The sequence below is a fragment of the Rhinolophus sinicus genome, linkage group LG06 (genome assembly GCF_036562045.2).
Source record: "Rhinolophus sinicus isolate RSC01 linkage group LG06, ASM3656204v1, whole genome shotgun sequence".
Classification (NCBI taxonomy): Eukaryota; Metazoa; Chordata; class Mammalia; order Chiroptera; family Rhinolophidae; genus Rhinolophus; species Rhinolophus sinicus.
This window is the reverse complement of record NC_133756.1, coordinates 161,737,450-161,764,425: the sequence shown is the minus strand read 5'-3', so window position 1 is coordinate 161,764,425 and position 26,976 is coordinate 161,737,450. Positions and strand designations below refer to the sequence as shown.

The 26,976-nt window shown below is 54.5% G+C and overlaps 3 protein-coding genes across 5 annotated transcripts in view; all 3 read right to left on the bottom strand.

The window, feature by feature from the left end:
• RAD9A (RAD9 checkpoint clamp component A) overlaps window positions 1-724 on the bottom strand; it is a 52,069-nt gene extending 51,345 nt beyond the window's left edge. Inside the window, exon 1 of the mRNA XM_074336772.1 lies at window positions 529-724. The gene's annotated coding sequence lies outside the window, so the exon portion shown is untranslated. The remainder of the gene's footprint in view (window positions 1-528) is intronic.
• A 2,934-nt stretch (window positions 725-3,658) lies between these two features.
• Window positions 3,659-11,427, bottom strand: SSH3 (slingshot protein phosphatase 3). Of its 2 annotated transcripts, none has more exons than XM_074336763.1 (14): window positions 11,011-11,427; window positions 10,501-10,538; window positions 9,685-9,916; window positions 8,676-8,794; window positions 8,523-8,594; window positions 8,094-8,159; window positions 7,799-7,987; window positions 7,621-7,714; window positions 7,239-7,367; window positions 7,116-7,162; window positions 6,357-6,503; window positions 5,961-6,161; window positions 5,593-5,866; window positions 3,659-4,658 (listed from the first exon to the last, which is right to left on the bottom strand). In XM_074336763.1, the coding sequence occupies exons 1-14, from the start codon at window positions 11,074-11,076 to the stop codon at window positions 4,380-4,382; spliced, it is 1,953 nt and encodes a 650-aa protein (XP_074192864.1). In that variant the 5' UTR covers window positions 11,077-11,427; the 3' UTR covers window positions 3,659-4,379. The 2 variants fall into 2 exon arrangements, with proteins under 2 accessions (XP_074192864.1, XP_074192863.1); XM_074336762.1 differs by having other exon boundaries at window positions 10,501-10,541; window positions 11,011-11,359.
• An 816-nt stretch (window positions 11,428-12,243) lies between these two features.
• ANKRD13D (ankyrin repeat domain 13D) lies at window positions 12,244-26,945 on the bottom strand. Of its 2 annotated transcripts, none has more exons than XM_074336760.1 (15): window positions 26,499-26,945; window positions 25,836-25,971; window positions 25,605-25,729; window positions 24,737-24,782; window positions 24,511-24,654; window positions 24,050-24,239; window positions 15,589-15,655; window positions 15,102-15,183; window positions 14,831-14,892; window positions 14,606-14,736; window positions 13,584-13,741; window positions 13,368-13,484; window positions 13,142-13,284; window positions 12,951-13,042; window positions 12,244-12,621 (listed from the first exon to the last, which is right to left on the bottom strand). In XM_074336760.1, exons 1-15 carry the CDS (start codon window positions 26,844-26,846, stop codon window positions 12,408-12,410), a joined length of 2,055 nt encoding a protein of 684 aa, XP_074192861.1. In that variant the 5' UTR covers window positions 26,847-26,945; the 3' UTR covers window positions 12,244-12,407. The 2 variants fall into 2 exon arrangements, with proteins under 2 accessions (XP_074192861.1, XP_019593358.2); XM_019737799.2 differs by having other exon boundaries at window positions 13,121-13,284; window positions 26,499-26,942.
• Window positions 26,946-26,976: the final 31 nt, after the last annotated feature.

Below are 26,976 nucleotides of genomic sequence, written 5' to 3'. Positions count from 1 at the left end.
TATTACCCCCGGTTTTGCAAATGAGGAAACTGAAGCTCAAGAGATGTAATAACTTTGCCCAAAGTCACCAGCCAAGTTTCTCTGACTCTAGATCCAGAGCTGAGATTCTCGCTCAGACCATCCAGTTCTCTTTCTTGCTTCTTGCACTGAGTGTGCAATGAAAGGCAATGATCCCATATCCGCTAGACGACACCTTAGGGGTCATCTGCTTCAACAGCCTTACTTGAGAAAAAAGGAAACTTAGGCTCAGAGATGTAGAGGGACTTGTCCCTCGGGTCACACACAGCCAGGCGCTGCTCTGCAACATAATTACAAAGTGCACTAAAATTCCAGCCCAAGCCCCATTTTACAAGAGAGGAAACTGAAGCCCGGAAGGGTGAGCGCCGGGTCTCCGAGCCATCAGAGGCACAGCGGGATCCAACCCCGGGCGCGCTTCTTGCCGGGCCTGGCGCTACCTGCACGTTCACCTGCGGCGCCAACCATCCCGCGGGCTGTGGCGCCCGGCCCCGCCCCCGGCCCGGGGAGTACCTGTCAGAGGCGCGCAGGCCCTCGGCCGGGGGTGACAAGGCGCTGACGCGGAGCGAGCGGGGCTGCACCGGCCAGAGACAGACACTGGCCTAGCCTCGCGGGGCCCCTCCGCCTCAGAACGCGGAGGCCCCAGGTGCGCGCGTACGCCGGACGCCGAAGAGAATTTGGGAGCGCGGGTCCCGGAAAGCAGGGTCGCCTGGCCTCCTCCCTTCAAGCCCCCTACTTTGCCCCTCAACCGGCTGCAGACCCCGTCCTAACTCCAGAGCACCTGAAAGGGAGCGACAGCTTCGCGCTCAACTCAAGCGGCGGGGACGCTGGGGGCGAGGTTCCCATGGAAACGACAGGGGGCTCTTTGCGCCTGTGCGGACGCGCTAGGCACTCTGGGAAATGTAGTTTCCTGGTTGTTCCCGGGAGGCGAGAGGAACGGACGCAAGATGGCGCCCCAGCGTCGCGGTGGGTTCAGAGTCGCTGGGTTCCCCGGCCACCGGGCGCGTTTCCGGGCCGCGCCGGCGTAGGAGAGGCCAGGGAGGCCTGAAAGGTGGTTTCTCTTGGCAGCCGCGGCTCTGAGGCGTCTGGGGTGCAGGGTGCAGAGGTAGGGGCGCGGTCTCTTTGGCGCGTTCAGTTTTGCCTTTTGAAAACTTGTCCTGACGAGGGGCCGCCCTGGCTCCGGGTCCGACCCAGCCCGAGCGGAGCCGAGTCCGAGGGAGGGAGAACGTTTTGAAGGTGGGAGCTAAACCAGGACGGTCCGGCTGCACGAGGGACGCGAGCTCCTCGTCGCACAGGTGTTCAAGTCGGGGCTGGGCTCCGGCTCCGGCTCCTGAGAAGCTTCTGTATCAGGCGGGAGTTGAATTGGGATTCCGTGAGCAGGGGTCGTCCAGACCCTTCCTCCCGGGAGCTCCCAGCGCTTCCAGACCCTCGGCCTGTCTTGCGCAGAACTGTGCATTCAGTGCGTTGACTGCCCCTAACCGCCCCCTCCTCTCCCGAGTTAGGTCCCTGTGTGTGACCTCCGACTACACCTGGACTGAGGTCTAGAAACCTAGGATCTGATTCAGGTTCTATCAGAGTCGCAGTTACTTTTGTGGGCCTCTGTTTCCTTATTTCTAAAACAGTGGTAATTATAATGCCTGCCCTTTCTCCTCTGGGAGGGTTGCAAGGTTCCTAGGAGACATTGATGTGTAGGCTGGATAGTCCTTTACGAACATAAACAGCCATTTCCATTCGCTGTATATTAGTGCGACTTCTTGGAAGGAAATTAGGCAAGGCCTTTCAAAATTAAAAATGCTCATTGCCTTTGCTTCAGCAATTCTAGAAATATGTCCTACAGATTTAGTGGCCGTGTGTGCACAAGAAAGCACACGTGTACAAGGGTAAGTTACTTGGAATGGGGAAAAAAACTATAAACAGCCTAAATGTTCATTGGTAGATGATCACTGAAGTAAATGATGGATTCCTCAGAATAGAATGTGTGTGATTATTTTAAAAATAAGGCAGAGCAGCAGCTCCCTTTGCTCCAATAAATGCTTTTTATTCTTTAAAAAAATAAAGCAGAGCTTTGTGTACTGGTGTGCAATTCTTCATGATACGAAAAACATTTTCAAAGTTCAGAATGGTATGTTAATATGCTATATTTTAAAAAAGAATACACAAATATGTATTTGATGACGTAAGCATGGAATGTTTTTGGAGGGACTCAAGAAGCTGGTCACAGTGGTTGCCTGTGAAGGACTGGAGGGCAGGATCTGAGGGAGACATACTTTTCATTTTATATACATATTTTAAAACTGTTTTTTGCCCCGTTAGCAATGTGTTTGTATATACACGTAGTTCTTAATCATTTGTCTGCATTTTTGATGCAGTTTCCCCTCCAGTTTTTCCCCCCGCCATGTGCTGAATTCTTTTCAAGAGTCCTCCATACACTTCAGTGGGCCCCACAGCTCCAAGTTCATGACTGGCCCTTGCCTTCCTAGCTGCACAGGCTGCAGGAGGGCAGGGCCTGGCCTTGGCTTCCCTCCTGACCGTCACCCCACCTGCCCCCAGCCCCAGCCTAGGCCTATGGAAAGGGCAGTCTGGGTGGGATTCATGGTTGGCTGTAGGATGGCAGGCTGAGGGGACCAGCCAAGCGGATCAAGAATTGGAACTAGCTTCTCTGTACCCCACCTTGGGACCCTAGGCCCAACCACAGACAGGTACAAATGATTCTTCTAGAGAGCATGTTGAGGCTGAATTCTATCAATGTATAATGATGTGTATTGTTAAAATATCAAACTGGGAGGGGGGCGCTTAGGGATTTCCTGGTCTAATCCCTTTGTTTTACAGAAAGAATCAGAAACTCAAGGTGAAAACAACTTGTAAATGGTGAAGCCGGGGCTAGAACCCAAGTTTCCTGCATCTCAAGACTCGAGGGTTATAGCACCAGGGTGTGAGTGAGAGATTCATTCTTAAAACTGGGTGTGAGGTCTCAGTCAATGAGAATATTTGGTGCCAGCTCTTACCTCTGAGGCCTGCTTCGAGGCAAGGACTTACATACCCACCCCACAACCAAATAGTGTGTTATAGGGCAGAAAATGTGAACTTGGGAAGAGGGCTAGAAGTGACAAAGATGGAGACACTCTTTTTTAACATGAAACTGAGCAGAATGAACACCTAGGCAGAAGGGAAGGGTCCATCAAGAGTCCTTCTTCCCTGGCAGACGTGGGCTGGCTCGGAAAATCAGCCTCTCGTGCGCTATAGCAGCAAAGGATTCTTGGGACCCAAAGTGTATTCAATAACTAGCAGCAAGTGTCCAAAAGGAGCCTAGCTTCTGGAACAGGCTTGGCCCTGTCCAGACAGGCATTGGCAGCTTCCATTTCCTCCTAGGTAACTCCCTTCAGCTGTCCCAACAGAGCTAAGCACCTGTTACCCGGTGCAGACTTGTTTCCCCGCCGACCTGCCCGAGGGGGTGTGGGCAGCTAACATTTACCCAGGCCCTGCCCTAGAAGATGAGGGAGATTGCACTGGCCTCCCCGTTCCCCATTCTTCCTCCCACCCCACCCCAAACAGGCCTATCCCCAGACACCTGGGAACCATGAGGAGACTGGAGGGGGTAAGGTGAGGCCAAACTCTTCGTGTAACCAGAGAAGAAGCAGACTGATGGGTAGATAGATGGCTTTATCATAAAATTGAAAATAATATGAAAATTTTTTTTGTTTCTAAGTACAAAGCCAGATACTATTATGAAAAACTGGCCAGAGGCTGTGAAGAACAAAAAGACTCTTTGGCTTGGTGCCCTGTGGCCCAGGGCAGTGCCATTGTAGGGGGCAGGGAGGCTGGGGGGGGGGGGCAGGTGTGTGTGCTGGGGCAGCAGCAAGAGACTCGGGCAGGCTGTAAGGTGTGTGAGGGAGGCCCACCTGCCACTCCCCTCAGAGCCTCCCAGGACTGGGGACTGAGGACTTTGGGGGCCACTGGTTCTCTGGCATGGAGGGTCCCAGGAAAGAAAGGGGGCAGGGCTGAGACAGACAGAGTAGGGGAGGGAGGGAGCACGAGCCTTTCTGCACTGGGAAACTGTGCTTTATTCCGAGGCTGCAAGTGTTTCAGGCAGCAGTGGCGCATGAAGCTAGTGTGCTATTGGCCCCCGAAGCGCCTCAGTCTCCACCACATTCCCAATTACAGAGAAAGTCTTGAGCCCTTGGACAGGTGGACGTGGGTCTGAGACTTAAGGCTGTGGGAGCTGAGGCTGTAGTGATGGGGTCAGGGGCCTCCGGGGGAGGAGCTAAGAGTAGTGCAGACAGGCTGATGGGAGTGAGGGGTGCTCGTCCCAGGAGCTGTGTTCAGGCACCTCTATTTGTGTCTAGGGGGCATGGGCGTGTGAGGCCTCAGGCCTCGCCCTCCTCCCCGCTGCCATCCACGCTGGCCTGCCTCACCACTTTCCGGAGCCTGGGTGTGGAGGAACAGCCCGCCTCCCCCTGCTCCTGCTGCTGGAAGGCCTGGGTCCGGCTGGCCACCAGGGCGGCACTGTTGAGGGCGACCACAGACTGGCGGGACTTCAGGGCAGGCCAAGGCCCCTTGCGGCCCCGCCGGCCTCTCTTAGCCTTTGCGAGCTGAGGGGAGGGCTGCGGAGGGTCTTCATCTGAGGACTCATTTGAGGAGAAAACCTGGAAGGTGGAAGCATAAGGAAGCAGAGTCACAGGGGTCTTTCCAGGGCAGGGGCATGGAGCACAGAGCCTGGAGGAGGCAGGTGCAAACTTAACTGAAGGAATACAAGAAAGCTAAGCAGCTCGTGGGTCCCAGTTCCCTAGGAGGGACAGCACCCCAGCCCTCCTACCCCTGCGCCTCGGCCCTCACCTGTCTGCAGCTTCCTTCTGGCCCCAGAAGCCCTCCGTAGCTTCCCTGCCATGTCCCTGAGGCCCTCTCCTCCCCCTCTGGCCCCCTCTGCGTTTGAACAGGCAGTCCTGTGAGCCACATGCGAAACACCTTCCGGGTGCCGGGCCCTGAGCTGGCTCCGAGGGAGGACACCCCGCCTTTAGGAGCACCCACATCCATCCATCAACCGTCTGTTCCTCCGCATCCTTCCACACCCAGTGCTGCCTCCTCCAGGAAGGCTGTCCCCAGTGTTCCCTCCCTCTGAGATCAGCCAGGACTTTGGTTGTGTGAGTGCTATGACCCCTCTGCACCCCATCCCTTGATGTGTTGCCTCTAAGATTGGGGACGGGCTGCCAAGATCAGCAGTTGGTGCCCACCTCCTCGCCTGGAGGATGCTCATTGCACGGCTGGGCAGCCCTGCCCCTCAGGAAGCAAGTCCTCTCGTCAGGCTGAGAGCTGCCTGCAGCCTTCAGCCCGGGGCAGGCTCCCAAGGAGCCCCCTCGATGCCCCTGGTCCCACGACGGCTCTCCAGCTCCCATGAAAAGCACCACTCACCTGCCCTCACTAGGTCTCCTTAGCTGCTCTGAGGGGACAAGAGGGAGCTGCCCAGGGACTGGTGCGCACGCTCAGGTGCCCCTGCTTAGGGCTGAAACCCCAGTCCTGGTCTTTCTCCATCCTCCCACCATCTGCCCCTCCCTCTGGGCTCCCACCTGGCCCCAGCCTCACCTCTGGCAGCTCACCGGCGCCCGAGGCACTCTCCAGCTCGGCGGGGGGCTCCAGGAGGCTGATGGACCTCATGATCCCACGGAGGTTGATGCGGGGCCGTGGCCCAGGCTCCTCTTGGTGGGCTGCTTGGCTCTCCTCCAACCCCATAGCCATCACCTCCCCACTTCCCCCCGGTTCTGGCGGAACAGGTGGGAATGGTGTAGAGACCTCGGGGGTCAGGGGCTCCTCTGGCGTGGCCGCACCCACTTTCTGCTCCCAGACATGGCTCTGCCGGCTGTGAGGAGGTGGCCCTGAGTCAGCTCTGAGTGACCCAGCAGCCCCCGCAGCGCCCACGCCACCAGCCCTGTCCCCTGGTCCCCTCTCTGAACCTGGCAGTCAGGATGCCCTGGTAGGTCTGCAGCTGGCGCAGGAAGCCGGGGTTGGGGCGGGCGATGGGCCGGAGCTCCTGGACGTGGCGCAGGGCCTGCTCCAGGCTCCAGCCGTACTGCTTCATGGCATAAGCTACCACGGTGGCCGCCGAGCGGCTGACACCCATCTTGCAGTGGACTAGTACCCGGGTGCCCTGCGCTCTGTGGAGGCAAGACATGGTCAGTCTCTCTCCCCATTCCTGGCCTCTCGCTGGGAGGGGCCCTGCAGGGTGGGGGCAGGGCAGGCAGCAGGCTCACCCAGGCAGGAAGGACCCCGAGGGCCAGAGTGGCCAGGAGGAGGGCAGGGGACCTCTTGAAGCTGAGGTGGGGTGGGCAGAAGGGGTGGGACAGCCCGACCTGGCGGCTTCCACGAAGCTGTGCGTCTCCTTCCAGTGGGGCAGCAGCTGGGCGGACTCCTCGTCCCACAGGCGCACATTGTGGTAGATGAAGCGGTCGGGGTAGAAGTTGTCGATCTCACGGGCCATATTCAGGATGTGGCTGACCCTGCAATGGGGGGTGCGAGGCCAGGCTGACGTGGCCAGGGGCCCCGGGCCTGTGGCCAGCGGACTCGGCTGGCCGGGGGGGGGCACTTCTGTTTAGTTCTTGTCTCCGAGTCAGGTGGGGGCGGCACAGTTATGGTGGGAGGAGATGACTGTGACCGTGAGCCAATCACTTCAGCCCACGGGGCTTGTTTCCCGTCTAGTCCAGGTGGCTGCTGGGGTTACTACAACACTGACCCTTCTGCTATTCTCAGAAGTCAGTTCGAGAACAACTTCTGAGCTCAGCTGAGATTGGGTGGGTCTGCAGCAGCGGGCTGACAGGTACCACAGCAGGTTTCTCCAGAAGCCCATGGTGGACAAGTGACAGGAACCTATGGGAGCAGGCAGCCAGGTCCCCCTGGGAGAGGAGCTCGTCCATCTCCCCTTTACAGTGTGGGGAAGAGCAGGCCCAGGAGCTGCCAGCAGGTCGCAAGGTGGCTGTTCTCCTGTGGGAAGCAGAGCTAGCAGCTGCTGAGGGGGGTGCTGGGGGGGTTCCTGGCCATGTGGCCCTTAAGGAGAGGCCAAGCAAAGGGGACAGACAGAGGGTGGGCAGTCCTGAGGGGGCTCGGAACCCTACCTGTTTCTCTGCAGCTCCTCCAGGTTCGCCGCATTCCACTCGGAGCCCTGCGACAAGGAGAGAAGCCTCACTCTCCCTGCCCAGCTGCGCCACCAGTCTCCCGCCCCTCACCCTGGAGCTCACCAGGTAAAGGTGCGGGAAGATTCGGGAGGCCCGGTCTTGCTGGGCCATGAGCAGCAGCATCTGGTTATCGAGGAAGTCGCGGTACTGCTGGAGAGGGCACCCCAGGCGCAGCTCCAGGGCCTGGCGGATCTGCAGGCAAGGGGCAGAGGGCGGCTCAGGGGCTCAAGGTTCCAGCGGTTCCACCCTTCCCGGGGGCCTCAGGACCACAGCCTGTCCCGTCTGGAGAGAGGAGCTGAGGCCAAGCGTCAGGAAAGGGTTCACGACAGGAGGAGATTCCGGTGGAGAGGCTCCCAGGAGAGGAAACCTCTGGCCGCCAGCTGGAGGCTCCCCAACCCCACCTGGCCCCCGCCCCCTCCTTGGCCCCGGCATGCTCCCTGCCCACCTCCTTGGAAGTGATATTTTCCAGGTCACTGGTGTCCAACACCTTCCACAGTTCAGCCCGGATCGCCTGCTCCATCTGCTCCTGTTCCGAGGGCCTGAGAGCCGAGCCCATCAGTCCGGGGGGCCCCTTCCCTACTCTACGGTGGCAACCCCTTCTTTCCTCCCCTCCCGGCACTGACCGGCCAGCCTCAGCGCTGGGAGGCCGCAGAGACTCCAGGTCGGCCATGGCCATCCACTCATTGATGCAGCTCTGGTCAGAGCTCAGTCTGTCCTCATAGTGGCTGGCCCAGGTGAGGGCACTGCCCCCTGGCACAAGACCACTGCCGAGAGCCGCCTCACATGCCTGGTGCAACACCTGGAGCGTGGCCCTGGAACAGAAGAGAGACTGGGCCACACTGCTCTCCCTGCTTTCCTTACCCAGACCCGCAGCCGTCTCCGAGGAGAGGAGGCTGGCCCACCCCAGCCCTTACTCACCACATAGTCTGGATGGAGATTGGCTTGAAGATGCGGCTCTGCCCACCAGATGTCACGCTGAAGCCCCTGCCGGAGACCAGGTGTGGGTGAAACCCCACTCCAGGCTCTGGGACAGAGCCCCTGAGAGGCCCACTCACTAGCGACCTCATGAGGCTGGTCCTCAGAATATGTACACCTCACCTGAGCTTCAAAATAAGCCCGTTTTGCCAGATAGAGGAGGCTGAGGCCCAGAGAAGTTAGGTGACCTTCCCAGGACCACACAGCGAATCCGAAGTAGAGCGGAGAGTGGGCCCATGCTCCAGACACCCAGCTTGGAGTTCTGCAGCTGGTCCCCAGTGACTGCCCCACCATCGTATACATCACAGTTGGTTATTCCACCTCCTGGCCCCTCTTCTCTCCCTTCCCCTCCCTCCAGTTGCCACCTCTTACCCATCTCCATCTAGGTACACCTGGGTGTCACTCCAGAGAGGCAAGACCAGGCCCAGGGTGCAGTGGTGGGAGCTGGCAGGACACAGAGGGAAAGCCATTGTTGCCCAGCGCCTCCCTTTCTTGTCCCCCTCCCTTGCTCTCCCTGCTCCCAACCTGCTGTCAGGGAAGTCCACGCCCAGGAGCACTGTCTCATCCTGGCTCACACGTTCTCTTGTGGAAACGACCAGCAGGTAGCGGAGCCGGGGGGGCCGTGCTGCCTCCAGCTGGGCTGCCTGGGAAGACAGGGAGACAGAAGCCCAGGCTCCCAGGGGCCCAAGGACCCTGCTTCCGCCGCCTGGACACACACCTGGGCCTAGAACAGACCTGCCGCCTGCTCCCTCACACCCATCCGCTTTCTCCCCAGATACCAGATGAGCGATTACATTCCAGTGGTTCCCGAATTTCGGATTTCATGGTCCAACAAAATGTTTAAAAGGGGATGTGTGTGGAAAAAATGGGAGAATGGGCCTGACACAGATTGCCCATGTTTTATTTCTGCCTAGGAAGGAGGTTTAAAAAAACCCTTCATTTGCCTTGCTATCATTTCATTCAATAAACGTTTGTCACCAAAGAAACACTAAGGACACAATTTCAATAAAAGACAGTGCTTCTGAGGAATAAATGTAGCTTTGCAAAAGCATTTTGCAGACAGTGAGATGTCCCACAGGCATCTGGGAACTGGTCTTCCTTTTCCCACCTGTGTCCCAGCCTCCACAAGGGCCCCTCCCCTCGTACCAGCTCCCAGTGGGTGCTCAGTGGGCCCCCTGAACACAGGTCCTTTAATGGACAACTCCCACTGTCAGGAAGGTCTTGCTGTGATTACACAGAAATACCCCTGTGTAACCCCAGCTCTTGGACCTAACTGGGCCCTATGGACTCACGCAGGACAAACCTCCGTCCTTTCCCAGCCCTCTAGAGACCTGAAAACAGGACCTCCCCCTGTTAAAACAACTCCAGCTGAGACAGCAGGGTTGTAGGGGTTTGGGTAACCCCTTCACTCCCCAGGGTGCCCCCTGCCTTCACACCACTGCTCCCCAGACACACCCTGGCTCAGTTCTGCCCTCTCCTACCCCCACCCCAGGGGAGCTGTCTTCCTCCTCCAAGGCTCTGGATGGGCCCTCACCAGGCGGATGTCGTCCTGTGGCCTGAGCAGCTCCACCATGAGGTGGAGGTGCTGACTCTGCTCCAGCTTCTGGGGACTCTGGGGCCCATGCCCGTTGTCTGTCTGGTGCCCATGGAGTTGCTCTTCGCCTGGGGGTTCCTCTGCTGGCTCAGGGCTGGGCTCAGCTGCCTCTCCATTGTCCCCTCCATCCTGCAGCCCCAGGACAGCTCCGTGGAGCACTGCAAAGCTCTGCCTGGCAAGGCAGTGGGCAACTGTTATGGCCCGTCATACCTCTCGGGACGGGTACATCAGAGTCACCAGGAGGAGGGTCTGTTAAAGCAGGTGTCGGGCCCCAGGCACAGAGTCAGTAGGTCTGGAGTGGGGGCCTGAGAATGTGCATTTCCAACCAGTTCCCAGGTGTGCGGCCACCACACTAAGAGCCATGCCTCTCAAGCCCCCAGCCCATCTGTTCTTGTCTGAGGGGCTGGTGGTTGCTCCTTTGCCCCTCCCACCTGCCTGCCTAATCCAGCAGATGCTGTAAACTTGGTGGGGACCCAGGAATCCTCAGGCCTTGTCCCATCCTGCCCTTTGGCTTGTGACCACTGGCCTGAGTCAGGGTCTAGCATAGTGGGTGAAGGAGCTTGCCCAACTGACCCAGGGGAAGATGAAAGCAAGGGCAGCCAGGTTGGTGCTGCAAGCCAGCCGTGCCCACCAGCCATTCCCGCTGCCAACACAGTCCTACGTATCCAGTAGTTGGCTTTGGCTGTGAGCCCTCCAGGATGGCAGTGGCCAGGCTCAGCGGCTGAGCGGTTGTGTCTGTTGTGGGGAGGTACTCACCTTCGCTGGAGCCGGCTTCTCCGCTTCGAGGCTTGGTCCTGCTGAGAAAGGGGTCCCCAGTGCAGAGTGAGGCGGGGAAGGACTATGCTCTCCCCTCTCAGGAACGCTGGGGTGGGGGAATTGCCTCCCCTCCAGTGGAACCAGAAAAGATGCCAAATACTCTTCCCACACCAGCCTACTCCCCACTGGAGGCAGTGGGGGAGCCGGGCCCAGGTCCAGGTAGGGCAGCAGAGGGGTAAAGGTGGGTGGGGTGCTGTAGTTTGGCCCAGATCCGGGGCAGGAAGGGGGTAGGGCCTCCGCAGGCTGGGCTGACGCTCAGGGCTCTGGGTTTTACCATAGTCCGAGTTCCTGGGAGCCTCAAGACCCCCCCAACCCCTCCAGCCTGAGACGAGGGGTCCCCCTCCGCACACCCCCAGTCTTGAGGGGAGGCTGCCCGTGGGCAGGACGCGCTCCCCCGGGCCCAGCTGGAAGCCAACTGCGTGGGCAGGACCACAGCAAAGCCAGACTCACCGTGGGTCCCACAGGCGTGGAGTAGCCGCTGGCCGGGGGCGAGCGGCTCACTGTGACCAGGGCCATGGGGCCAGGCTGGGGGCACCTGGGCCGGCACCGGACGGGGAGCCCTCCCACAGCCACACGGACAGTCGCTGCCCCGCAGGACCAGGAAGAAGAGATCGGAGCCACCACGGCCTGGCACCTCCTCGGGGACGGCCCTTAAAGGGCCAGACTCCCGTCCAGCCCGGCCTGCCAAGCCCGCACCGAGCGGCTGCGCTCCCCTCCCCTTGCGTCTCCCGGTGTTCTGCCCGCCTCGCCCCCGCCCCGCAAACACGTTGGGGGCGGAGCCGGGGGCGGGGCGCAGGTGCAGAGCCGGGCGACCGGCGGGGAAGGGGGCGGGAGGTCCGGCAGTTTTCTACCTTCGCTCGGGGTTCGGTCCCTCCTCCCAGGAAGCACCCCTGTCCCTGCCCTCCCTGCCCCGCCCAGTTAGGTCACCTGAGCTCTGCTTTGGGCCTCAACCGTTCTATTAGCCAGCAGATATGGGACCTAGGGAGGCAGGACTGGGGACACAGGTCTTAGGATCAGACACAGTGGATTTTAAGGGGGGCACCGCAAACATGTTTATCCATGCCGGTTGGCCCTCATGCTTCCACTCTCCACGTGAATCACTGGGAGACATGCAAAGCTTCAGGGGAAATCAGCTGGGATTTAGAACTAAACCCTGAAGCTCCTAGGACAGCCTCAGGGCCACCTTGGAGGTGCAGAGGGCAGGGCAGAGAAGAGCAGGTTCACAGCTGCAGCAGAGGGAAGTGACTTGCCTAACACCACTCGGATAGACTATGCCAGAGTCAGAGCAGCAACTCAGGCCTGGCGTGCAGGGAAGGGGCACTGGCTGTAAGTAGTCTGAAGGTCCAGCCTTTCTCCCTCCCTGATAGGAAGGAGTATGAGTGGGTTCTGGGAAAGCCAGAATAGGTAGCAAGAGAAACCTGGGTCCTCAGTAGGTGGGAGAGTTCAGGGGAATTGATGTTTATGGAACACCTACTCTGTACGGGCACTGGATACATGTTGGCTCATTTTACCCTCCCAGAGGCCCTGGGGTTGGGATGTGGTCTTGTTTTACAGCCAAGGAAACTGAGGCTCAGAGAAGCTAAGGGACCCATGGCCAGGATTCAAACCCAGGTCTGAGGCCATCACCCACGGTGTCTCCCCTTAGCACCCCTGGACTTCTCCCCCATTGAGCAGAGAAACCCAGCCGCTGAAGGTCTCTTTATTTCCATCTTGGTCTCTAATGCAAGCCCACCCCTAGGGCTCCAGGCCTGGGACTCAGCAGCAGACAGTTTATAAATAAATAAGTTACAAAAGCGGATGGGGGCGTGGCCCGGACAGCCCTCCCAGGGTGCTTGAGTGCTTGGTGCTCAGTGCTCTGTGAGCGAGAGCCGCAGGATCCGCTGTAGGTCTTCCTCCTCCTGCTGCCCTCGGCGCTCCCGCTCCTCTTGTTCCCGTGAGGACAACTCCAGGGCCAGGCGAAGCTGCTCCTCAAAGCTTGGGGGAGCTGGGGCCGGGGGCGTCCTATGAGGGGATCCCGGACCCCTGGGCTCTGTGGACATCCGCAGGCTTTCCTGGAGGGCCCTTCCCGGCAAGGCATGAGAGAGAGAGCAGACCGGTGAGCACCAAGGCTGGGGGAAGAGGCCAAGGGCTGGGACTTGACTTTGGGGGGCAAGGACAGGGTGGCTGGGACCTGGGAGACCAGAGAGAAGGTGGGGTCTTCTCTCCTCTTCCCACATGCCACCTTCAGGGGTGGGCAGCAATGCTGATGGCGGGTGACCCTGAAGACGGCAGGGGTCCTAGGACCAGCACCTGCCTGCTACCCACCCCTACCTGCTATGGACCCCTGGCTGGCAGACCCCAGAGGCAGGACAGGGCTGAGCATGGGCCTAATAGGCCCCAGACGGCCTCACCGCTCCAGCTGAAGCTGCTCCTCATACACCGCGACTTGGGGAGGTGGGCGGGCGCCAGGCCGGGTGTTGGTCAGGGCTTCCCAGACAGTTACCTGCGGCAGCCAGAGCCCAGAGCTGTCACTTCTGCCACCCCTGCCCATAGCCAGGGCCCCGCCCTGCCCGCGCCCCACCTGCTCGGCCTCTGTGCCCGCCTCGAGCAGGCTCTGCTGGATGGCGAACTGCAGCAGGTCGTCATCCTCGTCCCGGAGGGGCTCGCTGCGCTCCGCACCCAGCACGCTGTACCCCTCGGGCACCTCGAACACAGCGGGGTCCACCTCACATGGGAAAGGGCACCCTGGGACGGCAGACGGGCCAAGCTCAGCCTCCAGGACCCAGAGGCCAGCACGCTGTGCAGCCCCCTCCCTCCTGCAGTGGTACCTGAAGCTTCGACCGCAGAGCCAGGGGCTGACACCCACACTGAGCTCAGGGGCTCGTCACAGCCACACAGGTTGCTGAAGGTGATGCGGGCGTTGAGCACGTGGAAAAGGGGAATCTCTGAGGAGACAGCGCAACCTGAGCTGCTGGCCAGAGACCCACCCGTGCCTGGCCCCTAGCGCTGCCTGAGGCCCCCCTGCTGCCCCACCACCCTCTCACCAATCTTGACCGGGAAGCCAGGTGGGAGGCGCAGGGTGATGAAGTCACGCAGCTTGGCAAAGTGAGCGTTGCTGATGGCCATTAGGTCGATGATGGGCGTCACCTGGTTCCCCAGGGAGAGCGGGTGCTCCTCGCTCAGCCATAGTGTTGCCTTGAACCTGCCCGGCCGACCACAGGACGTGGGTCGCAGAACCTCTGGTGGCCTCCGTGCTAAGGCCCACCCACTCTGGACACCTGCCTTTACTCATGCCCTCCACCTGGCCCGGGGCACCTTTCTCTCTGCTCAGCTGCCCCGGCCTGCCTCCCCCAGGAGCATGTGTCCTTCCCACCTACGGCCCCTGCTACCCCCAGACCCTGGGCCCAGGCTGGAGCTACATCTAGGCTGCGGCTTCAATCTGGGCCTCGTCCACAGCGCGTCCTCTTCAACCCACAGCTGGTCAGCGCCTCCCACTTTGCCCTACTTTGGGGTCCAGCACAACCCAGGGGTCAGCAGTGCTGGGCTTCGAATCCACTGGGAGGCCGACAGAGTCCACATGAGGTCCCTGGGACGGCGCTGGGCCCATTGTAAGCTCTGTGTCACAGCCCATCAGACCCTGATGGCGCCCTCGTGAGCAGGTGGCTCAGTGTGACCGAGGAGACTAGACTCTCCCAGGGGAAGACATTTCCTTAGGCCACAAAGCCAGGAGGTGGTAGAGCTGTGGGCCCTTCCCACTCTGCTCCAAGCTGGCCCCCAGCAAGTGCCTAATGAATAGAGTCACACATGGCTGGTGCTGCCCATTCATTCATTCACCAAAGAAGAGTGAGCAGCCCTCTGGGCCCAGCCCTGAGCTGGGTGCTGAGGACCATGGATAAGACAGACCTGGCTCCTGCCCCCAAGGAGTGGAGTCTAGAGGGCAGCCAGCTGGGTGAGTGGGGCCCCCATTCTGGTGGGGCCCATGTGTGAAAGGAGTCTGCTAGGGCTCAGCAAACCAGGCAGGGTCCCTGTCCTTGAGGGAAGTCCCCAGCCAGCCCCCACACCTCACCTCTGTACTTTGCTGGACATCTCAATGGGGCGGCCGATGTTCCGTGACTCCAGGCTGAAGTTGGGGTCAAAGTATTCATCGGGGGAAATGGCTGTGGGGTTGGTGGGGCTGGCTGCCTGCTGCACAGGAGCCTGGGTGGGCCCCAGGACCCGCTTAGAGCTCAGGGCGGCACCTGCCTGGCCCTGCCCAGTGGTCCCCAGCCCCTGCCCCCCAGCCCTGGCTCACCCCATTGTGTGAGGAGTGCTGCTGGGCCATCCCGAGGAAGGACTGGAACGGAGTCTTCCCCCCTACGGAGAAGGGTGGGAGCCTGTGAGGGGCCTTTGGGCCACTGCCCCCAGATGCACCCCCTCCACCCTGGGAGCCTCCTGTCAGTGGGGAGACGGAGTAGATAGGAATGGGGCGGCCTCCCAACGTGTCCCAGACACTCTGCCCCCCAGACCCGAGTGACCCCACCATATGACGTGACTAGGCAGCTGGCAGGCGCACCTGGCTTTACCTTTGTTCCGTGACTTGTCCTGATCAGACAGGTGCTCCGTGCGTGTGCGTGTCACCAGCTCCACATTGGTGGCACTGTATACCTGGGGAGCAGGGGAGATACAGGAGGTGGGGCTCAGTCTGTTCCCCACACTCAGCCTCCCCAGCACAGGACACAAGTCCTCCTGTGAGGAACAGATGAGATCTCACTCCCCACAGTGGAGGAGGTGGTAGCGTCTGAACCCTGGGGAGTCACTAACGAAAGGAAAATGGTCTTCGTTTCATCTCAGTACCTTGGGCGGGGAGCCCATGCTGGGGGTCCGTGCTGAGGGAGATCCCTACGTGTTCAGCAAGGGCTGGGTGCTCAGGCCCCACTGAGTTCCCATGGCTGCACAGGGCTTCCAGAGCCCACAGGCTACTCTGTCTCTCTCTCCACATGGGTAGCTGGGAATAAGGAGCAGAGTTCCTGGGCCTTGTCGCCTACCCCTGCCCCCACCACCGTCTCCTACCTTGGCCTCGTAGCCGCTAACAGTTTCCATCTTCTCAGACCGCCAGCCCCAGATACCACATTTGTTCCTGAAATAGACCAAACAGGAGCTCATGAGGACATACACCCCCAACCCTGGCCAAAGCCTTCTCCTCCGAAGACCCCCTCCAACTAGCATTCTCACTATGAAACACACGGGGGCCTTGAAGAGGATGCCTGGGCAGCTGGGGCAACTGACCAAGGACTGGGGATTAGAAAATACTGAGGAATTACCGTTAATTTTGTTAGGTGTGATAATGGTGTTGGGGCTGGGTTGTAAAACAGCCTAATCTGTGAAGAGTCACGTGCAGAAGCGTTTACTGTTGAAATGATAGGACATCTGGGATGTGCTTTAAAAACAATACAGGAAAAAAGAAAAACGGCAAGGAAGGATAAGTTCAACAAGATGGGCAAAATGTTGATAAATGTGGAAGTTGGGTAATGAGTACATTATACTATTCTTTCTCCTTTCATGTATGTTTGAAATTTTCCATAATAAAAAGTTAAAAATAAAAGTATGTCTGATTCAATAATAATAGTTGGAGACGTCAATACCCCACTTTCAATAGTGGGTAGAATGGGTAGCCAGAAGATCAACAAGGAAATAGAAGACTTGAACAACACTATAAACTAGACTTAATAGACTTCTTTAGACTACTCCACCTAACGACAACGGAACACACATTCTATGCTACGCCATAAAAGAAGCCTCGATAAAATTTAAAGGAGAGAAATCATATGATGTATGTTCTCTAATCACAATGGAATGAAATTAGAAGTCAATAAAGGAAAAAAGATTTGGGAAACTCACAAATATGTTGAAAGTAAACAACACACTACTAAACAACCAAAAGATCAAAGAATAAATCAAAAGGGAAATCAGAATGTACTTTGAGATGAATGGAAATGACACAACATATCAAAACTTTTATGGGACACAGCTAAAGCAGTGCTCAGAGAGAAATTCATAGCTGTAAATGACTATATTAAGAAAGAAGAGGGATAACCAAGATGGCGCAGTAGGTAAACGCTGTGTTTACCTTCTCTCACAACCACATCAAAATTAACAACTAATTTACAAAACAACCATTACTAAGAATCGCCTAAAATCAAGCTAAATTGAAGCCTTTCAACCAAGATCTTGCAGAAGAAGCCATCTCCAGACTGGTAGGAAGGTAAGAGACATGGCATGGGTTGGTCCCATACCTGCATGTGACCATTAAAGATCGGGATGGCTATTTTGGCTGTATGGGTCCCCCCATCCCCTAAAGGAGTGAGAGATCCCAGCCCCACCCCAGCCCAGGGTTCCAGTGCCAGGGAGAGAGGTCCCCATAATTTTTGGTTGTGAAAACCAGCGGAGATTGTGACTGAGTGGGTCTGAGTGCGGCTGCACTCACAGGCGCTCCTCTTAAAGGGACCATGCACGGACTTACCCACCAGTGGAATCACTTGTTTTGAGCTCCAGCACTGGGGCAACAGCTAGAAAGATGGCAGGGACAAATGGTGGGGAATTGAGTTGTCTGGCTTGGGACGGGGGCTGGAGAGTCAGCTTTCTCTTAGATGGAAGAGCTAGTGGAGGCCATTGTTTCTTTGTTGAGCCCTCCCCGTTCCCAGCATTTGAACACAGGTGGCTGCCATTTCTGAGTCTCCACCGTTCATTTGCCACGCCCTGGTGATTAGAGACCTGGCCCTGCCCAACTTTCTGGCACACCCAGGCTGCTTGCAATGGCTTTTTCATGTAGACTGCCTGCCTTGGCACAAGTTATACTTTCCTAGGGTATCTTAAAGGTTCGCGTAACCCAGACAAGCAGCATCTGGCTTGAGCGTGTCTTGTACCTCTGGCTCAGCAGCCCTAAACTGGCACTAGTAGCAGCTGGCTTTGGTTCACAGCTTGGCGTCTCAAGGCCCTTCCAAGCACAACATGGGTGGCAGCCATCTTCAGATTTCTTTCTGGCTCCCGCTAGGTGACCCTGGGTGGGGCATGGGCTGTGGCTGAAGTAGACCTACAGTGGATCCCCTCCAAGGTGGTCCTGGGCTGGTGTCACCAGTGGCCAGCTTCAAAATGAGCTGGAGCATCATCCAGTTGTCTCCAAGTATGACACACCCAAGGGATGGATTGAGCAGGCACCAGAGTCCTGCTGAGGCAGATGCTGCTCTGTAGGATCAGCCCCTGCACAACAACCCTTCCACTGTAGTCAAGGGCAGTCCTCACAACCGGTAAGCCCAAGGGTCAGTCCCTCCCACTGATGTGCAATTATCAAGCAAGGCTCAACTACAAGAGGAGGGCACACACAACCCACACAAGGGATGCACCTGGAGCGCATGGCTCAGGTGACCAGAAAGACTGTGCCACTGAACCCCACAACACACCTACTATGTAAGGCCACGCTACTAAGGCCGGAAGACATAGCAGCCCTACATAATATGTAGAAATCAACACAGGGATGCAGCCAAAATGGGGAGACAAAGAAACACGTCCCAAATGAAAGAACAGAACAAAGCTCCAGAAAAAAACTAAGTGAAACTTAGTTTCTATCAGATGCAGAGTTCCAAACACTGGTTATGAGTACGCTCAGGGTGGGTGGTTGCCGCAGTTGGTTAGAGCGCAGTGCTCATAACACCAACATCACCAGTTCGATTTCCACATGGGCCAGTGACCTGCATCCTCCACAACCAGAGTGAAAACAATGGCTTGACTTGGAGCTGAGCTGCGCCCTCCACAACTAAATTGAAAACAATGACTTGATTTGGATTTGATGGGTCCTGGAAAAACACATTGTTTCCCAATATTCCCCAATAAAAATTAAAAAAAAAAAAAGAATGCTCAATGATCTCATAAAAATGGAGACGGAAACCATAAAAAAGTACAAGTCAGAAATAAAGGATACAATAATGGAAACGAAGAATATATTACAGGGAATCAACAGTAAATTAGATGAAGCAGAGGATCTAACCAGCGATGTAGAAGATAAGGTAGCAGAAAACACCTAAGCAGTACAGCAAAAAGAAAAACGAATCCAAAAAATTGAGGAGAGTTTATGGGGCCTCTGGGACAATATGAAGCATACCAACATTCACATTATAGGTGTACCAGAAGGAGAAGAGAGAGAGCAAGGAATTGAAAACCTATTTGAAGAAATAATGGCAGAAAACTTCCCTAACCTGGGGAAGAAAAGGGACATACTGTGTTTCCCTGAAAATAAGACCTAGCCGGACAATCAGCTCTAATGCGTCTTTTGGAGCAAAAATTCATATAAGACCTGGTATTATATTATATTACATTATTTTATATTATATTATACCAGACCCGGTGTTTATCATATCATATCATGTCATATCATATCATATCATACACGGTCTTATAGTAAAATAAGACCAGGACTTATATTAATTTTTGCTCCAAAAGACGCATTAGAGCTGATTGTCCAGCTAGGTCTTATTTTCGGGGAAACAAGGTACAAGCCCAGGAAGCACAGAGAGTCCCAACAAGATAAACCCAAAGAGACCAACACCAAGACAGATCATAATTAAAATGCCAAAGTTTAAATACAAAGAGAGAATCTTAAAAACAGCAAGAGAAAACCAGTTAGTTACCTACAAGGGAGCCCCCAAAAGACTGTCAGTCAGCTGATTTCTCAACAGAAACTTTGTAGGCAAGAAGGGAGTGGCAGGAAATATTCCAAGTGATGAAAAGCAACGACATACAACTAAGATTGCGCTACTCAGCAAGGCTGTCATTTAGAATTAAAGGACAGATAAGGAGCTTCCCAGACAAGAAAAAGCTGAAGGAGTCCATCACCACCAAACCAGTATTACAAGGACTCTTACAGGGATTTCTTTAAGATGGGAGGAGGGTTAAGGATAGGTGAAAGGGGAAGGGATTAAGAAGAACAAATTGGGTGTTATACAGTAGTTGTGGGGGTGTAGGGCATAGCATAAAGAATATAGTCAATAATATTGTAATAACTAGGTATGGTGTCAGATAGGTACTAGATCTGTCAGGGTGATGGATGGGAATGGGTTGGGGTCAGGGTGAAAAATGTGAAGGCATTAAGAAATATAAACTGATAGTTAATACAGTATGGGGAATAGGATCAACAATGTTGTAAAGATCATATAAGGTGCCAGATGAGCACTGGACTTATCGGGGGATCACGCCGTAGACTGTGTAGATGCCTGACCAATGCGCTATACACCTGAAGAGCAGAAGTAGAATAATACTGAATGTCAACTATAACTAAGTATAAAGGTACACATAGTCACGGGATGTGGAGCACAACGTAGGGAAGATAGTTGATGGTACTATAACAGCTATACATGATGTCAGAGGGGTAGTAGCTTGCCGGGTGGTTTATCACCTTATGAGGGGTTTAAATGTCTATTATGTTTCTTTGCACACCTGAAACTAATAAAAGCAAAAAAAAAAAAAAGAAGAAGAAAGATCTCAAATCAATAACCTAACTTTCCATATTAAGACACTAAGAAAAGAGCACACTAAAACCACAGCAAGCAGAAGGAAGGAAATAATAAATGCGAGAGTGAAGAATTAATAAAATACAGAATAGAAAAATAGAGAAAATCAATTAAATCAATGCTGGTTCTTTGAAAAGATCAACAAAATTGACAAACCTTTAGTTAGATTCGCCAAGAAAAGACAAGACTCAAATTACTAGAATCAGAAATGAAAGAGGGGGAATTACTACTGGTATTACAGAATAAAAAGGATTGTAAAAGAATACAATGAACAACTCTACCCAAACAAATTAGACAATTTAGGTGAAATGGACAAATCCTAAAGAGACAAAAACTACCAAAACAAACTCAAGAAGAAATAATCTAATAGACTGTAACAAGTAGAGATTGAAGTGGTAATAAAATAAAAAACTACCCACAAAGAAAAGCCCAGGCCCAGAGAGCTTCACCAATGAATCCCACCAAACATTTAGAAAAGAATTAATACCAATTACTTGTAAACTTTTGTAAAAAATTGACAAGGAGGTGACACTGTTTAACTCATCCTGTGAGGTATTGCCCAGATACTAAAAGCAGACAAAGACATCAAAAGAAAACTACAGACTAATATCCCTTATTAATAGGAACACAAAATACTAGCCAACCAAACCTAGTAACGTATGAAAAGAATCATACACCATGATCACGTGGAATTTATCCCAGGAATACAAGGTTAGCTCAACATCTGAAAATCAATTGATATAACATATTAATACAATAAAAATAAAAGTCACATGATCATATCAATAGACAGAGAAAAAACATCTCACAAAATCCAAACCCTTTCATGATAAAAACACTTAAAAAAACTAGGAATAGAAGGGAACTTCCTCAATCAGATAAAGGGCACCACAACTAACATCATACTTAATGATCAAAGACTAAATACTTTTTCCCTAAGGTCAGGAACAAGACAAAGATGTCTGCTCTTGCCAGTTCTATTCAACATTCTACTTCAGGTTCTAGCCAAGAAAAAGAAATAAAAGGCATCCAGACTGGAAAGAAAGAAGTAATACTATCTCTATTAACAGATGACATGTTCTCATATATAAAAAATCACAAGAAATCCACTAAAAAGCCATTAGAATTAAAAAATGAGTTTTTTAGTTTAACAAGTTGCAGGCTATAACATCAATATACAAAAATCAATTATATTTTTACAGATTTTCCACAAACAATTCAAAAATGTAATAAAGAAAATAATTGCATTTATAATAGCATTAAGAACAATAAAATACTTAGAATAAATGCATCAAAAGAAGCACAAAACTTACATAGTTGACCCTCGAACAAGGCGGGGGTTAGCAGTGCTGACCCCCATGCAATTGAAAAATCCGTGTAACTTTTGACTCCCTCAAAACTTAACTACAATCAGCCCTTTGCATCCACGAATTCCATCAACAGCAGTTAGGAATCTGTGGTTGGGAATTCGAATCAGCTTTCTTTGTAGAAATTGCAAGGTACCCAGCATACCCAAAATAATCCTGAGACAGAAGAGCAAAGTCAGAAGACTCACTCTTTCCGATTTCAAAACTTACTACAAAGCAACACTAATTAAGATAGACTAGTACTGACACAGAGTTAGACATACAGATCAATGGAATAGAATTGAGAGTCCAAAAATAAACCCATACATCTATGGTCAATTGATTTTCCACCTGGGTGCCACAACCATTCAATGGAAAAATAACAGTATTTTTAACAAATTGTGGTTGGACAACTAGATAGTCACGTGTAAAAGAATGGAGTTGAACCCTTACCTCCACCATATACAAATAAAAAGGATTGTAAAAGAATACAATGAACAACTCTACCCAAACAAATTAGATAATTTAGGTGAAATGGACAAATCCTAAAGAGACAAAAACTACCAAAACAAACTCAAGAAGAAATAATCTAATAGACTGTAACAAGTAGAGATTGAAGTGGTAATAAAATAAAAATCTACCCACAAAGAAAAGCCCAGGCCCAGATAGCTTCACCAATGAATCCCACCACAACTTTTTTGATCAAAATGGATCAAAAGCCTAAATATAAGAGCTGAAAGTATAAAACCTTTAGAAGAAAACATAGGGGGAAAATCTGCATGACTTTGGATTTGGCAAAGTATTGTTAGATAGAAAACTAAAAGCACAAGCAATAAAAGAAAAAATAAACTGGACCTCACAAAAATTAAAAACTTTTATGCTTCAAAGGACACCATCAAGAAAATGAAGACAACCGCAGAATGGGAGAAAATATTTGCAAATCATACATCTGATAAGAACTTATAAAGAACTCTTATAACTCAATAATACAAAGATAACCCAATTTTTTAAATGGGCGAAAGATCGGAATAGATACTTCCCCAAAGAAAATAAATAAATGGCCAATAAGCACGTGAAAAGACGTTCAACATCATTAGTCATTAGGGAAATGCAAATCAAAACCACAATGAGATACCACTTTACACCCAATAAGATGGCTATAATCCAAGAAATAAACAAATAAGTGAACAATGAGTGTTGGTGAGGATGTGGAGAAAGTGGAACCCTCATACACTGTTGGTAGGGACAGAAAATGCTAGAGCCCCTTTGGTAAACAGCCTGGCAGTTCTTCAAACAATTAAATTTCCAGTTACCACATGACCCAGCAATTCCACTCCTAAGTTTCTACCCAAGAGAAATGAAAACATATGTCCACACAAAAATTTGCACATAGTGTTTATAGCAGCATTACTCATAATAGTCAAAAGGTAGAAAAAGCCAAATGTCCATCAATGGATGAATGGATAAACAAATGTGGTCTATTCATACGAAGGATTCAGCCATAAAAAAGAATGAAGGGCCGGCCTGGTAGCTCAGGCGGTTAGAGCTCCATGCTCCTAACTCCGAAGGCTGCCGGTTCGGTTCCCACATGGGCCAGTGGGCTCTCAACCACAAGGTTGCCAGTTCGATTCCTCAAGTCCCGCAAGGGATGGTGGGCTGTGCCCCCTGCAATTAGCAATGGCAACTGGACCTGGAGCTGAGCTGCGCCCTCCATAACTAAGACTGAAAGGACAACAACTTGACTTGGAAAAAAGTCCCGGAAGTACACACTATTCCCCAATAAAGTTCTGTTCCCCTTCCCCAATAAAATCTTTAAAAAAAAAAAAAAAAAGGAATGAAGTAGTTATATGCCACCTTTTGGATGAACCTTGAAAACGTTCTGCTAAGTGAAAGAAACCAGTTACAAAAGACCACATATGATATGCTACCAGCTATAGGAAATATCCAGAACAAGGAAATCTATAGAGACAGAAAGCAGGTAAGTAGTTGTTTAGAGCTGGGGGACAGGATGAGGGGAGGGGAGTTGACAGTCAAAGGATACACGGTATCTTTTTGAGGTGATGAAATTAACCTACAAGTGACTGCGGTAATGGTTGGCTGCCTATCTGTGAATGTACTAAAAATCATTGAATTGTACACTTTAAATATGGTATATGAAATCATATCTCAATAAAGCTTTTTTTAAAAAACTGTTTCTGAAGCCTGTTATTGGAACTGGGGCATATGTTGTCACACAAGTAACACTCTGGCAGGAGGGGTCAGGTTCCCAGGCTACCCACAAAGGACTCTGGCCCAGACACAGCCATGCTGAGGAGCCAACTTCGGTGGAAACAGCTGCCCTGAATCATAGCCTAAATCCTTGTTTTTATGGGAAAACATGTGAGGTCAGAAGTCAAGAAATGGGACACCCTGACCTTGCCTCTTCCCCAGGAAGACAGCTGCCAGTACAGACGGGCATGGGGGGCTCCAAGGTTGCCACAGGATGTGCAGGCAGTCTGGGTGACATGCTGGGCCGGCAGTGACCCCCTCCCCATCTGACAGCCTCTGGCAGTGGCTCAGCTTCCCCGACGCCTGAACCAGGAGCTTCAAGGGCACCGCCCGCAGTGTGATCAGGCCCCAGCTGACCTCTCGAAGGCCACATTGCGAGTGTCCAGGTGGGTGGAGACGATGGGAGAGGTGAGGCGACTGGCCACGTGCTCCTCACTGGGCCGCATGGCTGCCAGCAGCACTTCGGGCTCACGCAGGGCGAGCCCCAGAGTCTCTGTGTGCACCACCTGCCGGTCGTGGTCTACTTCCATCACCAGGGCTCCAGCCTCTGCCAGTCGGCGGGGGGTGGGGGTGGAGGGGTGATGGGGGCAAATCAGTGTGAGGCCCCAGGCAGTGGGTGGAGGGCCATCACAGTGCCCTCAGCCACCTGCCGCTCAGTGTGTGCCGTCTTAGCCCCTGTGCCGTCTTAGCCCCTGTGCCGTCTTAGTCCCCTCCGCCCCAACCTGTTTCCACATCTAGAGAGTGGAGAGAAAGAACAGCATGGTCTTCACAAGCCACAGGAGAACCTCTGGAGCCCACAGGGAGACCCCAGAGCTTACCCTGGCCCTTGAAGATGAAGCTTCTCCGGCCGCGCTGCCAGGTCATGTGCTCGAAGCCCAGGAGACTGGTGTCCACCCGCAGGCTCTCACCCCGCTTCCACACACGGTACACGTCGCTCGGGCACATCTTGGACACAAGGGGCACTGACGGGGGCACAGAAGTCACTAGGGTTCTTTCCCAAAGGCCCCACCCCAGGCCCCTGGGAGCCGAGCAGTACCCACTCACCCCAGCTGGTGAACTCCCACTTCATTTCCACGTAGAAATCGGGGGCCTGGGATAGACCAGAGCGCTTGTCAGGGCCCTGCCTGGGGCTGGGAGCCAGTGGGCCTGGGGAGCTCCTTGTCTCAGCCCCTCTGCGGGGAGCCCATCCTTCAGCAAGCCCTGATGGCTGCCATGGCCCTGCTATACTCCCACCACAATGAAACCCCACTCAGGAAACGCTGGGCCAAGAGGAACCCTAAAGAGGTCGTCAAGTGATCAGGCTATACACATCTGGAGGCCTGGGAGCGTCTCAACCCGACCACTGGCCTGCTGGGGAGCCCTGGGGGCTCCTGCCCACTCAGGGTCCCAGAGTCCTCATCTGTAAAGGGGGCACCAGGGCCCCCTCTGGGCCTGCCCCTGGGGTGGGGGGCAGGATGTAGTGTTCTCTCCCAGCTGCCTCCCCTCCACGTGCTTTGAGAAGGGTGAACAGGTATTCCAGGGATCCAGGCCACATCTCTGGAGTCAGATGAAATCCTCCCTCCAGAAAATCCAGCATTCCTGAATGCCTGCGTTCACCAGGAGACTCATGGTCTAAAGCTCTGTTGAGATTTCTGGCACTGGGGGCCCCTCGATGCCGGCAAAGGCTTTCCTCCCAAAGGGCCCACTCTGATCCCTGTGGGCCTTCACTCCCCTCTTGCCTACGTGACCCTGGGCTAGAGTCATAAGAGAGGGATCTCACTGACAGTGTCAGGAAAGCATGCTGCACAGGCTGGGTGCCCTTCCAAGGACAGGCCTGGCATGGGTGACCACGGTGACCCCCACACAGTCTGTCATGGCCCCCTGCCATGGCCTCCACCCCTCTTACTGGCCACACCTCTGTGCCCTGCTGTACCTGACGAAGTTTGTTGAGCAATTCCGGAATGCCAGCTAGCCTCTGTGTGGCCCTCTGGTAGTCCCGATACTGGAGCACCAGCTGCACCATCTCAGGGTCCCCAGTGCTGACTGCCTCCTGCAGGACTGGGGGCACCAGGCTGCTGAGGGGCACTCTATCGATGTCCCCAGGCCTGGCCACTCACAAACCACACTGCTAGCCTCAGGGGAGTCCCTCTGCCCTCTGCAGTACCTGCCCAGCCCTGGCAGCTCTCTTTGCCCACGTTGGCATTGTGTCGAAGGAGGACTCTCACAGACTCCAGGTTCCCCAGGGACACAGCCAGTTCCAGGGGAGTGCGCCCCCGGGGGTCTTCCTGTTCAATGTCGTGCTGAGGGAAATGGGACAGTTAAGGAGAGGAAGAGGCAAGACCACTGGGCTGAGCAAGGTTGGGAACCACTGGGGGAAATAAGTAAGGCAGACAGGCGGTGGAAATGGCAGAGGGAGGCCTGGTTGTCCCTGCAGGGATGGGAAGGGGTCTGGTGGGAAGGGCCTGTCCACCTGGCCTGTGCTCTGCTAGCGTCAGAGCTGGGGGCCCGGTGGTGGGGCCTGGTCAGGCAGATGTCAAGAGTTTGGACCAGCCTGGGGACTAGGACCGGGCTGCCTGTTTTCAGCCTGGCTCAAGGGTGGTGCGGAGCGAGATCAGAGGTGAAGTGGGGAGATGGGCGATGCCCAGCGCTGGGAGCCAAGTCAAAGGCTCAAGCGCGAGGGGCAGGTCACCTAGGCTTCGGATCCCGCAGGGAAGGATGAACACGCAAGCGGCTGCGGCGCTGAGCAGGTGTAGGAGGGCTCTAGGATGGAGGCCACAGCTTTGGGTGAGGGGCCCGGAGGACGGCCCTGGTACCCGGCGAGCCTCACCTGGCGGCTGTGCAGCGCGGCCTCCAGTTCGCGGTGCCGGTTCGCCCAGACGAGCCGGTGCAGCGGGAAGGTGGGGCCCGGGCCGGCCATGCTGGGCCTCAGCGCCGCATCCCGGGCAGGCGTGGCGGGGGTGCCCCGGTCCCGCCTCAGCTTGGGGCCTGCCGCGGCCCCCTCGCCTCCAGTCCGCGCCGCGCCGGAGCTGTGCCCACCGCAGCCCGGGAACCCCCGCGCCGCCGCCGCAGTAGCTGCAGCGGCCGCGGCGCAGGCGGCAGGGAGGGCAGGTCGGGAGGGCGGGGCAGCGCCGGGGCGGGGCTTCGGGCCGCGTGCCCCCTCGCCTCCCGCAGTCATGGCAACCGCAACCGGGCCTGCGCGCGCTGAGGGTGGGCGTGGGGCTCTGCCCAGCCTCCATGGCAACCACGCGCACCAGGGGAGAAGCTAGGACCCGGTCTCCGCTTGGTCTCGGTCGGACAAGGGTCGC